This window comes from Erythrolamprus reginae, chromosome 1 (assembly GCF_031021105.1).
Source record: "Erythrolamprus reginae isolate rEryReg1 chromosome 1, rEryReg1.hap1, whole genome shotgun sequence".
Classification (NCBI taxonomy): Eukaryota; Metazoa; Chordata; class Lepidosauria; order Squamata; family Dipsadidae; genus Erythrolamprus; species Erythrolamprus reginae.
The window spans coordinates 297,821,594-297,837,521 of NC_091950.1; the positions used below are offsets into that span (position 1 = coordinate 297,821,594).

General features: G+C 39.6%; 1 protein-coding gene and 1 long non-coding RNA gene across 2 annotated transcripts in view; one reads left to right on the plus strand and one right to left on the minus strand.

The window, feature by feature from the left end:
- Nucleotides 1-8,380, minus strand: part of SEC63 (SEC63 homolog, protein translocation regulator) — a 51,993-nt gene extending 43,613 nt beyond the window's left edge. Inside the window, exon 1 of the mRNA XM_070733308.1 lies at nucleotides 7,921-8,380. Coding sequence (XP_070589409.1) covers nucleotides 7,921-8,044 — 124 coding nt within the window. The 5' untranslated portion in view covers nucleotides 8,045-8,380. The remainder of the gene's footprint in view (nucleotides 1-7,920) is intronic.
- Nucleotides 8,381-8,455: 75 nt separating this feature from the next.
- Nucleotides 8,456-15,482, plus strand: LOC139157007 (uncharacterized). The gene is made up of 2 exons (XR_011557401.1): nucleotides 8,456-8,544; nucleotides 15,149-15,482. It is a non-coding gene; the product is annotated as an uncharacterized lncRNA (long non-coding RNA).
- Nucleotides 15,483-15,928: the final 446 nt, after the last annotated feature.

The following is a 15,928-nucleotide window of genomic DNA, read 5'->3' on the forward strand; positions in this document are numbered from 1 at the left end:
ATTTAAAACAGGAAGGCAGACCCTAGACTACTATTTTGGCTGTAACAAACTGATTCAATATTAATAAACATCCCTGGACTTTACGAGTGCAACATTTCTTCTTCCATATGTGAGACAAAAAGTTCTTGTGGAGAGGAGCAGAGATTAAATCGAATTCAAGGAAATATTGTAAGGATTAAGAATAAGAATCTACTGTATTTCTAATGTGTTTAAAACAACTATGGTTAAAATTTATGCCAGAATATTCTAAGTATGGGGTCTAGAAGATATAGTTTTCATTAGGAAGTGATCAGATGGTTATTTCTTAATTAGGCTAATAAAATATGTTTAAATACTGAACTATAAATATGGAACATGTAGCATTTGCATTTGTAATATATCTCTCTCTCTAAATTCAACCTCAAATGTCTGACATCTGTTTTCAAAGAATATGCAAAATACACAGAAATACAAATTCGGATTTGAAGGCTGACATTAATAGCTAGCTGCAACAAGAAGGCATCATCTGTTTAATCTGGTACATTCTTGCCACTGCCACTACCCATCCTAATACAAAGATAGAGTCACCTTTCAGCAAGATGGTAGGCATAATTATTCTTGAAAGGAGCTATTTAGATATGTACACAGACATAACTACAGTAGGTAAACTAGACATAGTTTTGCACAGATTTTTCTATTTTACCAACTATACCTGTTGCAAACAAAACTAATTATAACCATGGATGTCTGAACTGAATTTAAGTTAGATTGTTGAACCTCACTTTGTCCAGTGCTAACTCACATGATGTTTGAAAAGTGCAATTTTCAAACAGTCTTATGAAGCATGCACCTGTACTGCCTTCTCATTTGCATTTATTCCTTTTTTTTTCTTTTTTTCAGTGGTGTCCAGTTGTCAGAAACTGCCTAGACGAGTTTCTGTTGTTTTCTTGGCAAGATTTTGCAACAGTGGTTTGCCATTGCGTCCTTCCTATGGCTGGAAGAAAATTATTGGTCCAAAGTTACTCAAGTTGCTTTCTGCCTACGACAGGACTAGAATTTACAGCCTCTCAGTTTCTAACCTAATGTTATAACCACTACAAGAAACTGGCTCCACACTGACTCTACTACATTTATAAACCTTTCAAGGTGCTCATTTATCTATCCATATGCTACTGAAATTCTCATTTCCAGAATTTTAGCCACGCAAAATGATGTATCACCATTTTTTAAACTAAGTTACCTGAAATGGGTTAACATATCCCAAATTCAGGACCCATGACACCTGCAGAATTGAAACTTAGCAAATTTTATAAACCATTTTATGACATAAAGATTATAGTAAAACAGTGAATGACAACATATAAAATGTCATAACATATTCCCTGTGCTGATGTTTGATTGTGCTATACAGTTCGGCATGGGCTATTTTCAAGGTAGATACATCTCTGAATGTACTGCAAGTTTTTCAGTGAAGGCAATACATTAGAAATTGTGTCACTGTTAAAGACACAGAAGAATCTCATGAGCAAATATCTCTGAAAGAATGATGCAATGGGTCACAGGTTGCCTAGTTGTCATTAAAAGATTTAGCAGCTTTGGGCCAGGTTTGTTACCCTGTTTCCCCCCCCCAAAAAATAAGGCACCCCCCTGATAATAAACCCAATTGGGGCTTTTGAGTGCATGCCAAGAGCTTATTTCAGGATTCAAAAAATATGAGGTCTTATTTGGGGGAAAACATGGTAAATAACTTCTGATTGCCTTTTGCTAGTTGATTTGTTATGTTCAGCTCATTGTATAATTGTTCAAAAATTACATAGTAACCAACTTTTCACAGCAAATTAAGGGATGGAATCTGCATGCAAAAATAAGGTTAAGATATCAAAATAGAAGTGCCATATGTATTCAAAACAATAAAACCTATTCAGACCCAAGAGAAACATTTTTAAAGTAGGCAGGAATAAATGAGGCCTCTTAAAACTCAGATCATTTTTGTTAAATCCAGAAAAAAAAAGTATATAAAAATTGTTGCAAATCTTGTCAACCATTATACCATTTAAAGCACTGCAAAAACAGACAAATAGTACTGAGAGCTGTAGTAATGGTATCAAATCAGTGTTAAAAGATAAAAGAGATTATAATTCAGACAATATTTAGGAGTAAGATCATGTTTAAATATTCTTGGTGCTGATATTATTAAAAAGGATGTAACAGGTCAAGGTAACAGAGTTGGAAGGGATCTTGGAGGTCATCTAGTCCAATCCCCTGCTCACGCAGGAGACCTGTTCTAGGGATTCAAACCGCCAAACTGCTAACCTTCCTGATCAACAAGCTCAGTGTCTTAGCCACTGAGCCACTTAATCAGGTATAACTACTTCATATTACCTCAACGCAATAATCACTCCAAACTTTATACAAGAAAAACATGTTTTTCTTACATATTAAGGAAAAAACTCTACAAAATAATTTTATGTATTAGGAAACAAAAGAATTTTATAAAATCATCCTATATGTAATCTAGAAGAAAAAACTGCACAAAAAACAATTGCTGCCAATCTGCCTTCCATTGAGGATCTGTATACTGCACGAATCAAAAACAGGGCTGTGAAAATATTTACTGACTCCTCACATCCTGGACATAAACTGTTTCAACTCCTACCCTTAAAACGTCACTACAGGGCATTGCACCAACAGGAAAACTAGAGACAAGAACAGTTTTTTTCCTGAACGCCACCACTCTGCTAAACAACACTGTCAAACTATTTACTAAGTGTGCACTACTATTACTACTAGTTTTTTCTCATCATTCCTATCACCCACTTCCTTCTACTTGTGACTGTATGACTGTAACTTGTTGCTTGTATCCTTAAGATTTTTATTAATATTGATTGCTTCCTGATTGCTTACTTGACCCCTATGACAATCATTAAGTATTGTATCTCATGATTCTTGACAAATGTACCTTTTCTTTTATGTACACTGAGAGCATATGCACCAAAGACAAATTCTAAAATAAAGTATTCTATTCTATTCTACAAATACTAAATTCTTTATTCTCAAATATCCATTCTATTTTTATACCAAGACAAAATGTCAAACATAAAATATCTGATAGTTACTAAGTCCACTTATCCCCAAGAATTTACCCAATTATCTCGCAATGAGAAGTATAAATACCGTATTCTTCAGAGTATAAGACACACCTTATTCCTCCCTAAAAGAGGCTGATAATTAGGGTGAGTCTTATACTCTGAATGTAGATTTTTCCCCCCAGCCCTAACTAGCTGCTAACAATCTTCCCAGCTCTTACCTCGCAGGCTCTTTCATTGTGTCTCTCTGCAAAGAATGGTTTCCAAGCCCTAAGTCTTTGCAGGGTTTTTTCATTACTCTAACTTGCTTTGAGTAAGTTTCTTTCCAACCCTAACCAGGTACTAACGAGGTTCTCAGCTCTTATGGGCTTGGAAGCTCTTTCATTGTTATTTTGTGGGAAGACGATTTTCCAAACCTTGTCTTTGATTTTTTTTTTCATTCTCTATTTGCTCCAAATGTTTCTTTCCAGCCCTAACCAAGTGCTAACAATGTTCCAAGCTTTTACCAGCTTGCAAGCTCTTTCATTGTTACTCTCTGCAGTGAAGAATGTTTTCCAAGCCCTAAGTCTTTGCAGAGGTTTTTTTCCATTGCTCTGCTTGCTCAGACTGTTTCTTCCCAGGTGCTAATGATGTTTCCAGCTCTTACTGGCTTGCAAGCTCTTTCATTGTTAGTCTCTCACAATACATTTTTGAGACTAAGGACACCAGCCAGGTGAATACCTGGTAAGCAGATTCTTTTCCCTATTTTCATCCCCAAAAACTAAGGTGCGTCTTATATTCCGGGGCATCTTATACTCCGAAAAATACAGTAACTTCAATTATAAACAGTGAAAATTGCTTCTTATATGGTCAGCTGAACATTGGGATTCCATGGCAGAGACAAAATATGCCCCAATTTCTTGAGATTCCAATACATTTCACAGATGTTTTTCTGTATGTACAAAAGCTATAGTGGAAGAAAGGTTAATATCCAAATGCCGTTCTATAAAAATCATTGGGGGGAAAAACAAATTGTCTAGATTACTATGACTACAACCTCATGCTTTCAAGTCATGATCATTTGATTAATATTTTTGCTCCTTAACTCTATAATACTTAAAATCAATAATAGGAATCTTTTCCTTTCAACATAAAATCTGGTAATTCCCCTTCAAACCAAAAGTATACAGTGTTTCCTGGGCAAAGTTTATAATCTTCATACAGATGTCTGTTTTCCATTATCAATACAAAGCCATCAACCTTAGTCAGAATTACTTTTGAAGTTTGTTGGGAAAAGTTGGCATATACCTGTTCAATACACATACATCCATGTTCTTTTTCATTCATATGCACTTTTATTTACTGTAACAAATAGTAATTATTCTTTGCAAGGTTGTAAGCTAGGGAATTTTTAATATTTCTGAATCAAATCACAAAACAAGGTAATATCATTACCCGGTAGGTAACGATAAATTATGATATGTGGAAGGTCTTCTATTTAGGTATGAAAAATCAAGGGTATAAGTCCAGAACTGGGGATGCTTGATGATGGCAATTTGTGTGAAAATGGTCTAAGGGTGACTACCAGATAAAAATGAGTAAGCGATGCATTAGATCAGTGTTTCCCAACCTTGGCCACTTGAAGATCTTTGGACTTCAACTCCCAGAATTCCCCAGCCAGCATTCGCTGGCTGGGGAATTCTGGGAGTTGAAGTCCAAAGATCTTCAAGTGGCCAAGGTTGGGAAACACTGCATTAGATTTTATGTCCAGTTTATGTCATTCGACCCTAGTCAGACAGCACTGGGATTACAGTTTTCCTTTCTTCGCAGGTTAAAGCTGGAGAAAATTCAAAAGAAAGCTATCAAGGTGTTAAAAGGCCTAGAAATTAAGCTTTCCAAGGAACTAGACACGCTGAGTTGGCAAAAGAGATTAAAGGGAATCATGATAATGATCTACAAATACCTAAAAGGAGGTCATGCGCAAATGGCACAAGGCTGTTCTGTGTTGGAAAACATGGCAAGGGCCAACAGACTGAAATGAAGAGACGATTCTGGCTAAATGTTAAAATGAACTACGAACTATGTTAAGCAGAGAGACAGTCTCCGCTTCCACGGAGGAGGTTGGACTGGAGACTAACAATCACCTGTTTGGGATTTCTGCGGAGAGCAGGAGGAAGCATGGGTTGTCCTCGACTTGTGACCACCACTGAGCCCAGAATTTAGGTTGCTAAGTGAGAGAGTAAGAGAGCTTGGCCCCATTTTATGATATTTCTTGCCACATTTATGATGTGAATCGCTGCAGTTGTTTACATGAATAAAACTATTGTGTGAATCTGATTTTCCCATCAACGTTAGGTGGTCGCAAAAGGGGGAAATCACATGACTCCAGAGCACAGCAACCAGTCATACATGTGACTTTGTTGTCAAACATCCAAATGTAAATCCTGTTGACCGTGGGGCAAGGGCCAGGAGTATGGAAAGAATGGTCATGAGTTTAAGTATAAATTTGAGCATTCAAATTTATACTTAAATGTTGCAAGTTGAGGACTACCTGTACAAGCCTCTTTATACTTAAACGTTGCAAGTTGAGGACTACCTGTACAAGCCTCTTTATACTTAAACGTTGCAAGTTGAGGACTACCTGTACAAGCCTCTTTATACTTAAACGTTGCAAGTTGAGGACTACCTGTACAAGCCTCTTGATAATTAAATGTTGCAAGTTGAGGACTACCTGTACAAGCCTCTTTATACTTAAATGTTGCAAGTTGAGGACTACCTGTACAAGCCTCTTTATACTTAAACGTTGCAAGTTGAGGACTACCTGTACAAGCCTCTTTATACTTAAACGTTGCAAGTTGAGGACTACCTGTACAAGCCTCTTTATACTTAAATGTTGCAAGTTGAGGACTACCTGTACAAGCCTCTTTATACTTAAATGTTGCAAGTTGAGGACTACCTGTACAAGCCTCTTTATACTTAAACGTTGCAAGTTGAGGACTACCTGTACAAGCCTCTTTACATTGTGGGATCCCTCTTAGGTGTAGGTCCTGCTCTTTCCCTCCCTCAATAGATACTTAACATGAGAACCAGGGGCTCAATTAACCATGGCTGCACCAAGAACTAACCCAACCAGCACAAAGAGGTAAGAGAGGAGACCTACAAGGCATTACTCCAAGCGGAGCCAGAACTTCTCTACCAGAATAGAAAGATAATAGGAATAGGAATATGGAATAGGAATAGAGCAGTGATGGTGAACCTTATTTTCCTTGGGTGCCGAAAGAACATGTGTGCGCGCTATTGTGCATGTGCAAGTGCCCACATTTATAATTCAATGCCTGGGGGGGGGCAGATTCCCCCACCCCATGGAGGCCCTCTGGAGGCTGGAAACAGCCTGTTTCCCAACTTCTGGTGGGCCCAGTAGGCTCGTGTTTTGCCTTCCCCAGGCTCCAAAGGCTTCCCTAGAACCAGGGGAGGGTAAAAACGGCCTCCCCCATCCCCCCTGGAGGCTCTCTGGAAGCCAAAAACACCCTCTCAGAGCCTCTGTGCAAGCCAAAAATCACCTGGCCAGCACACACATGCATATTGGAGTTGAGCTACAGCAACGGCTTGAGTGCCAGCAGATATGGTTTCGCGTGCCACCTCTGGTACCCATGCCATAGGTTCTCCATCACTGGAATAGAGGATAGGATAGGATATGAATAAATAGGAATGGATAGGAATAGATAGGATAGCAATGGATGGGGATGGGGATGGGGAGGGCAGGGGACGGCAGGGGAGGGAAGGGATGGGAAGGGAAGGAAAAGAAAAGAAAAGAAAAAAATCTTTATTGGCCAAGTGTGACTGTACACACAAGGAATTTTTCTTTGGTGCATATGCTCTCAGTATACATAAAAGAAAATATGAGGTACAACACTTAATGATTGTCATAGGAGTCAAATAAGCCATCAGGAAGCAATCAATATTACTAAAGGTTGTAAGGATAGAAGCAACAAGTTACAGGTCTTACAATAGAATAGAAGTATAGAATACAGTATAGAATAGGAATTTTATTGGCCAAGCGTGATTGGACACACAAGGAATTTGTCTCGGTGCATATGCTCTCAGCGTACATGAAAGAAAAAGATACATTTGTCAAGAATCATGCGGTACAACCCTTAATGATTGTCATAGGGGTCAAATAAGCAATGAAGAAACAATCAATATTAATTAAAATCTTAGGATACAAGCAACAAGTTACAGTCATACAGTCCTAAGTGGGAAGAGATGGGTGATAGGAATGATGAGAAGAAACTAATAGTAATAGTAATGCAGACTTAGTAAATAGTTGACAGTGTTGAGGGAATTATTTGTTTAGCACAGTGATGCCGTTTGGGGGGGGAACCCTGTTTTTGTGTGTAGTTGTCTTAGCGCTAACTTTGGCAACTTGAAGGTATCTGGACTTCTGGGAGTTGAAGTCCAAATATCTTCAAGTTGCCAAGGTTGGGAAACATTGTCTTAGAGAATAGAATAGAATTCTTTATTGGCCGAGTGGGGTTGGACACACATGGTGCACATGCTCTCAGTGTGCATAAAAGGTAAGTGTGTCAAGAATAAGGTACAACGCTTAACGATACTAAACTAGATACTAACTTAGATATTTAACCTGATATTTCCCACCTGCTCGGACGGGGCAGGAAGAACCGGCACCCGGGGAGGTTGGGGAAGGAAGCTAGGGCCCACGGGCCCGGCATGCTCGGCGGGGAAGAGGGCAACCACCACCCACCGGCGTCCCTTTCGCAGAGGAAGGAGAGCGAAAAGGGGAGGCAAGTCCGTGGCGCCGGGCCTGCCACCACTGCCGCCCTCCCCCGAATGGAAACGCCGACATGCAGGCACTCACCGGCGTGCTGGTCCCGCGGCCACAGGTAGTAGGTGGCGGGGATAAGGATGAGGGCTACGAAGCTGGTGAGGAAGTAGAAGAAAGTGTTGCCGCTGTCATCGTACTGGAACTGCTGGCCGGCCATGGCTGCCCGCACGCCCCGCCCCCCCGCTCGCCTTCCGTGCTCGCTCCTTCAAGCAGCCCCAGCGGCGGCCTCTTGCAAGGATCCCGCGAGAATGAGGACGGGGGGAAGGAGGGAGGGACGAGGAGGAGGAGGAGGAGCGGGAAGAGCCAGCACCCTCTTCTCGCTGGCTCGCCCCGCCGGCCGCTCTCGGCGCCAGCTCACGCTTTTGCGTCCCCGCCCCGCCCCCTCGCGCTCGCCTCCGGGCGAAGCCAAACACTCCTCGCGAAAAGGAAGGCGACGTGTCACTGCGCAAGCGCCATCGCAACCATTGTGACGTCGCAGGCGGGCGAAGGGGCCCTTCCGGGTCCTCGGCCGGTCCCGAGTAGGAGTGGCTGAGCCCGACGGGTTCTCCCTTCTCCCTATTGGCTGGCTGGGGGGAAGAGTCCGGCGGGAGAGTTCGAAAAGAATGCCGGAGCAGGTGTGATTGCTTGCAAGTGACGTCATAATAGTGGGTGGAGAAGGTATGGGGTTTTTTTAAGTTTCTTTCCAAACCTACTTGCGAGATTCCCCCCCCCATATAAACCTTGTTTTATCTTTGTATACTACCAATACGTACTTGACCAAATAAATAAATAAAATTATCGAGTCTCTGTAACAGAGGTATTCTTTAGAAATTTCTAGATATTTTTATTATTTATTAAATCAATTTGTATGCCGCCCATCTCCTTAGGGACTCTAGGCGGCTTACAACAAACGTGAAAACATAGAAATACGATTAAAAGCTCTAAAAAATAAGGGGCGTGCATCAGCGCTGTGCCTACCGTCCCTGTCTACTGTCCTATTGTCCTCTTTTATCGTTACTTTTTACTTCTCGTATGTTTATACAAACTACTATCCTTTACATGTTTGACCAATAAATAAATAATTTTAAAAATTTAAATCCAACAATTCAAGTTCATTAACAAAGCTAAAATCATGTAACTTAATGGTTACAAATACTGAACCCCATCACTGTAACTGGCAGGAAAATCCACTATTCTGCAAAAAAATTGAAGGGAGAGCAAAAAACATTGCTTCTGCCAATAAAAACTATAATGCAACACATGTGGCAGCCTAAGGAAAGAAGAGCAAGAAAGTCCTTTTCTAAAATGCTACAATATCACAAACACATCCCTCTTAACCACTTGTTCCCCTCCCCTCCTCACATACAATAATGTAAATCTTTTAAGACAGAAGAAAGGCATTCTGTGGATCTTGGTTCTGGATGGTTCATCTTCTACCATTGGTAGAAGACGAGCTACTTTTTTTTCCTGAAACCCACTTGGTGACAGTGAAAATGTTCTGCAATTGAATCAAATTCCCAATCTGTTCTTATGATTTATGTTGGTTGCTTTTAATATCTTGTGACTATCACTGAGTGCTGTATCTTATTTATGATGATTGTATGATCATGATTTATCACTTGTTGCCTGTATGTAAAGCTTATGCACCCAAGACAAATTCCTTGTGTGTCCAACCACACTTTGGTCTATAAAGAATTCTATTTGCTGCATCCGGTTCTTTAGAGTTGCACAATATGTCATTAAGAAACTACAAAGGCTGGTTTCTCACAGCAGTAGTACCTATTAGCTAATTCCATTTTATTAGTCCACATTAATTATATCATTTCAGTCCCACAGTATTGTGAGTTAAACTCTACTTGGTTGGGGTTACAGTGAAAATGGTTTACTGGTTTACTAACCATTCGGGCTAAATTGTGTGTATAACAATATTAAGCCTCAAGCAGGCCCTGTTTTAACAATGTAATCTAAAAAAAAATCTCTGTTTCATTGTCTCCATTTTGTTCCTTTGATTCCAAAGAATGCTTGTTTACAAGTTAGTAGGGAAAAGGAGCTGCTGAGGAAACAAGGTCAAAAGCGCCCCACAACCTGGTCAAACAGCTGATCAGCTATTCAGAGTAACATTATAAATCTAGAAACTCCGCTCTCTTAAAATCTAGGTTTTGGGGGGGGAAATCATTTCTCACATTTTGGAAGGCATTTTTTTTCCTGTCCTGCTCACCAGCTCTTTTGCAAGCTTGTTTAAACTACACCCAAGGGTGTTTTTTCAAGAGGCAACTACACTTTCTAGGTTTACTTTGAAGATGTTGCACTTCTCATCCAAGAAGCTTCTTCAGATCTAACAACTGTTTTGACTACAGTTCAGGATTCTTTGAAGCTTCAAATTTGTTTCCAACCAATACCATAACTACTACTTGTACAAAGTTAAAGTGAACACCATATTTTATTTGTCAGCAAAAATCCTGGTCTTGCTTTCCCACACTTAACATGTTTAATTCAGAGATGTGTTCCTCCAGTTTTGGAGCGGTTCTATAGAACCGGTAATAACTTGATGGCCTGGGTCTCTAGAACTGGCAGTGACCCAGACCTGCCACCAGGGGTGAAATGCTCCCCGTTCACCCATGACTGTCAGTCAGAAAGCCAGTTGTGAAGGCAGTGGGAGGCTCCGCCCACCCCTCGGACGCCACCATTTACATTTAACAACTGACAGGCATGAGCGAACCAGGAGCATTTCACTCCTGCCTGCCACGCCCCTGAGCTGGTTCTCCCGTTGGATGCCGCCATCTTGTTTCTTTTTAAGAACTGCACCTGCATGCATATGCCTGTGAAGCATGTATATAACTAGTTGGGCTTTCCAATATATAACTTAAGCCACATGGCGTACCCCTGAGGGAACCAGTAGCGGGAGAATCCAGAACCCACCCCAGCTTTCATTTTTACTACTTTATTTATTGTACTAAAACTATGGTTTGATGAACCATGATTTACTGAATAAGCCACCATTGGGAGGATTTATGTGCCTGGTTTTTTTTGTTTTTGTTTTAATATATATATATTGGGATTGTTTTATGAAATTACTAATTTTAAATTGTAATTAGATTGGTGGGCATTGGATTTTTATTATGTACTGTTTTTTATTATTGTTGTGAGCCGCCCCGAGTTTGCGGAGAGGGGCGGCATATAAATCCAATAAATCTAATCTAATCTAATTTATACAAACATGCTATGTCACAACAAAAACAACTATAATATTGTCTAGCACAATGACTGTACCCCTGTCTGTCCAAAGGAGTGAAAGTAAAGGAGAGTACAATTTGTTTAGTATTTGTCATTGAGAAAGAAAATAGCATTATCTGTAACTAACACACAGTATTTAAGAGGCTATCGGGGAATAAGGCAATTTATTGCCTTTTTCCACAACGTTAACTAAATTAATGAGGTATGCTTAGTATTTTGTGGAAGCATCTGAAAACGGGCAATTGACCAAGTCAACTAACTTCCAAAGACTTTAAATTTAAGCCAAAACAGCATGTCATTGATAAACTTAAATTAAATTTAATTACATGTAAGCTTATGTGGTCAGTTGTACCATGGGATCATCTGAATCCAATCTGCTTTACGTAGTTCATCCTTGGGAGTGGGGGGAAGCTAGAATAAAGAATTGAAAAGCAAGTCTCTTTGTTATCAAACTCATTATAAGGCCTGGTAGCACAAAATGTAGTCCCAAAGTCTGGCTGAGGTGGCCAAAACTTGCCTGAAAAACTGGAAGAAAATGAAGACCCATGAAGTTTTGATAGTCTTCTCTCGGGGATCAGTAGATGGAAGAGTAGAACTCTATTTCCTAAGGTGTATCTTCTGACCAGTATAATTGCATTGCCAGTACTCCTTCAGTAAGACATTATATTAGGTAGGTTAAGGATGTTCTAGGACCAGAACCATTAGAAAGATCTATCATTGGGATCATATCTACTTCTCTATGCTGAGAGCAGTGGAGGAGACATCTTCAAAGTCTTTGCTATCTCTATCTTAGCGAACATAGGACTTTTCTTTGCTACATCTCCATTTTGATCACCCTCCTCTAATATTCTTTTCAGATACTGTTCCCAGAACTAAATATTACTTGAAATGGGATCTGATCAATGTGGACTAGAGTGTAAGTTATTTTGTGTGGTCTGGACTTCAGACTCCTGTTAATGCATCCTAAATGTCCAACTGGGCCACCCAAATGAGGCAATTATACAAACACACACACAAGCTTGAAAATAGGCAAAAGGTTTCTTTATGTACAAATGGGCTGCAAGCCTCAGCGACTGCATGAGAAATGCTGGTTTATCAGTCCAAGGGTCAGAGTTAATCACTCAAGCCAGCAACAGAAGTCTTTCTGGTTTACATCAGCCAATTACTCACTGCTTGAGTGTTAGAATCTTCAAAGGTGTCCAAAGGAAAAGCAAAAACACAAGTGTCAATGTCTCTCTCAAAATCTGAACGGTAAATTCCCACACCACCCTATGCAAGCCACCCCTTTTTAACTCTGCAGCTGCATCTTTGATTCCTGACAGCTGTGACTTAGAATCTCTTTCTGCGTCTGCACAGTTGCTCCTGACATCCCAGCATTCTACTGACCCGAACATTGAGGATGGGATCATTCATCATCTCTTCCTCATCTGACTCAGATGAGACTATAACTGGAGATCTTACAGGCCCTACTGACCTCTGTGCCTCTCCAGCCCCTTCCAAATCCCTGCCTCCTTCTTGTTCACTGTCTGGCTCCTCATTAAGCCAGACAGGTCTTCTTTGATCTGACCGACCGGCCCCTCTGAGGCAAAATCAGTGGCCAGAGGAGCTGGCCTTGAGCCAACCAAAACAGTGCCTTCCGTCCCCTGTCCTATTGCTCTCCTATATCTCCTATACCTTTCTTCTATTCCTATATCTCTTCTTCTATTCTTTCATTCATATGTTCTATTACTATACCTTCTTTTCTATTATCTCTTAAATATATTTTACTATGAATATCTCCTCTATAACCTTCATCATATATTTTACTATGTTTATATAGATATATACCCACTAAAACCCTCATTGTGTATTGGACAAAATAAATAAATAAAATAAGAAAATTGCTTTTAATTGTTGCATTGCATTATTAGCTTGTATTTAACTTGTGATTACTCTAACACCTGAATCTGTTTCATTCCTGTCAAGATAGGTTCTCCATATCCTCAATTTTACTCTTCCCCCTCCCCCCTCCACTTTTTTTTTGTCTTCCCAGATGTAGGAGTTTAGATCTCTTTCTATTCAATTTCACCTTGTAGTGTTTCGTCAGTTCATTGTTCAAGACTGTCTGGATCTTTACCAGTGGGCATTGTTATTGTCAGATTGTTATCAATCCCCGCGCAGTGGAAGGGCACATGAATCTAGTTTGTCATGCGTTAATAGTTAGGGTAAAACGTTTGTCAAAGAAAGCAGCATTGCAAGAGAAATCTGTTGTGGTGGCATGGTTTATTTATTTATTTATTTTATTTATTTATTGGATTTGTATGCCGCCCCTCTCCGTAGACTGGGGAGGCTAACAACAGTAATAGAAACAGCATGTAACAATCCAATACTAAAACAACTAAAAAAAAACCCTTATTATAAAACCAAACATACATACAAACATACCATGCATAAAATTGTAAAGGCCTAGGGGGAAAGAATATCTCAGTTCCCCCATGCCTGGCGGCAGAGATGGGTTTTAAGAAGCTTACAAAAGGCAAGGAGGGTGGGGGCAATTCTAATCTCTGGGGGGAGTTGGTTCCAGAGGGCCGGGGCCGCCACAGAGAAGGCTCTACCACTGTTGACAGGACCCGGAGAAGGCCCACTCTGTGGGACCTAACTGCTCGCTGGGATTTGTGCGGCAGAAGGCGGTCCCTGAGATAATCTGGTCCGGTGCCATGAAGGGCTTTATAGGTCATAACCAACACTTTGAATTGTGACCGGAAACTGATGGGCAACCAATGCAGACTGCGGAGTGTTGGTGTAACATGGGCATATTTGGGTTAGAAGGATTAGAGCCAAATTAATTGGAATCTTTCTTTCTTTTCACACTGCTGGCTTTTTTGCATCTCCTTCTCTAATATTTGCTTTCTTCCAAATATTGCAGGTGGTCTGAGAAGGGACTATACTGCTTATAGTGCTAGGATATAAATTCCCAATGAGTGTAGTGGAAAGAAGGTAACCTTTTAAGGACCACAGTGTACATTTAAAAAAGCAGAAGTATTTTGACTAATTCTACAGCATCAGTCTTGCTTCTCTATTTCAGATTTTCAGAAACTGTTTGTGATCAGCAGATGGCAGCCTAACTACACTCTTGATGCCATTGCTGTTGTCAGCAAGGTCAAAGAAGTTTCCCTTCTCTAAATCAGCAATGGATACCTTAAATGCTTATATTTCTCCTAAAAGAAATATTAATGCTGTTTTATTTTATGCTCAGGTCTATTCAAATAGATCAGGGGTCCTCGAACTTAGCAACTTTAAGATTTTTGGACTTCAACTCCCAGAATTCTCTAGACAGCATAGAGAATTCTGGGAGTTCAAGTCCACAAGTCTAAAAGTTGCCAAGTTTGAAGACCTCTGAAACAGATCATCACATCAATGCGCTCACAATTGCCAAACTGGTTTCCATGATACACACACTTCATTCTCATAGAAAAAGCTGACTTTCATAGTTTCCTTTGCCATTTTTGCCATTTGTATCTAAATAGGTTCATGACTGGATTTGTACAAAACATTACAGTAAATAAAATATAGGTTGGAATTGTTTTGTTGTGTACTGTAGGAAACCAAACCAGCTCTTTTGCTACACTAAGGCTTTAACTTTTCTATCTTTACAAATGGGCAATACACAGGTTGCACTGAGAACCTACTAATGGTAAAATTCCACATTATAGTTACAAATAAATTGATGCTGTAAGCATTTTTGAGACCCATTAATACTTTATTTTATTTATTTATTTTATTTATTTATTTTGTCCAATACACAATGAGGGTTTTAATGGGTATATATATATACATAGTAAAATACATGATGAAGGTTATAGAGGAGATACTCATAGTAAAATATATCTATGAAAGAATAGAAAAGAAGATATAGTAATAGAACATATCAATGAAAGAATAGAAGAAGAGATATAGGAATAGAAGAAAGGTATAGGAGATATAGGAGAGCAATAGGACAGGGGACGGAAGGCACTCTAGTGCACTTGTACTCGCCCCTTACCTCTTTTACGGATTCCTTTTTCTATAGGCTAGAACTGGAAAATGAAGACCCAACCAAGAAGAAAGGAAGAACAACCCACATTCATGTTATTGTAAAAAAAAAAAACCTACATAGATGTATCTCTGAATTAATGAAGAACTTAATCCTTACTTAGACACTTGAATCTGACCATTCCCAGTCTTTGCTCCACAGACAGGCCAAGATTTGATTGCCAGAATTCCCAACTGAGAAAACTCCCGCCAGACTGAAGACTCTGAAGGCTGTCATTTCAAACTTTTGAATTATGAGATTGAGGAAATTTGCACTAATAGACAACTGGTGTGTTCTATTTGCCAATAAATGGCCAGCTGCAGTCACAGAATTCACATTCTTCTAAACACAGAATTGTTTAGAAAATAGCAAAATCTTCTGAAATGTGCTAAAGGATAAACAAAGTAAAGGGGACTCCTTAGCAACTACAGTCAGTGAGATATTCTATTTTAAAATAATGAAAATAAACATAGTACTATAGTGAAATATTGGAGAAAGAAAATGTACACAAATATGCTTACTTTAGCAGTGCTTATGAGTTTTATATAATTTAAATAATTCCAAATATTTATTGAGATTTTCTCAAATTTTATACAGTAATCAGTCAACATAATTGACTGTCAAATACAGTAATACCTCATCTTACAAACTTAATTGGTTTCGAAACAAGGTTCGTAAGGTGAAAAGTTCGTAAGACAAAACAATGTTTCCCATAGGAATCAATGGAAACCCCACTTCCGGCCTTCCATTGCCAGCAAAGCACCCGTTTTTGCACTG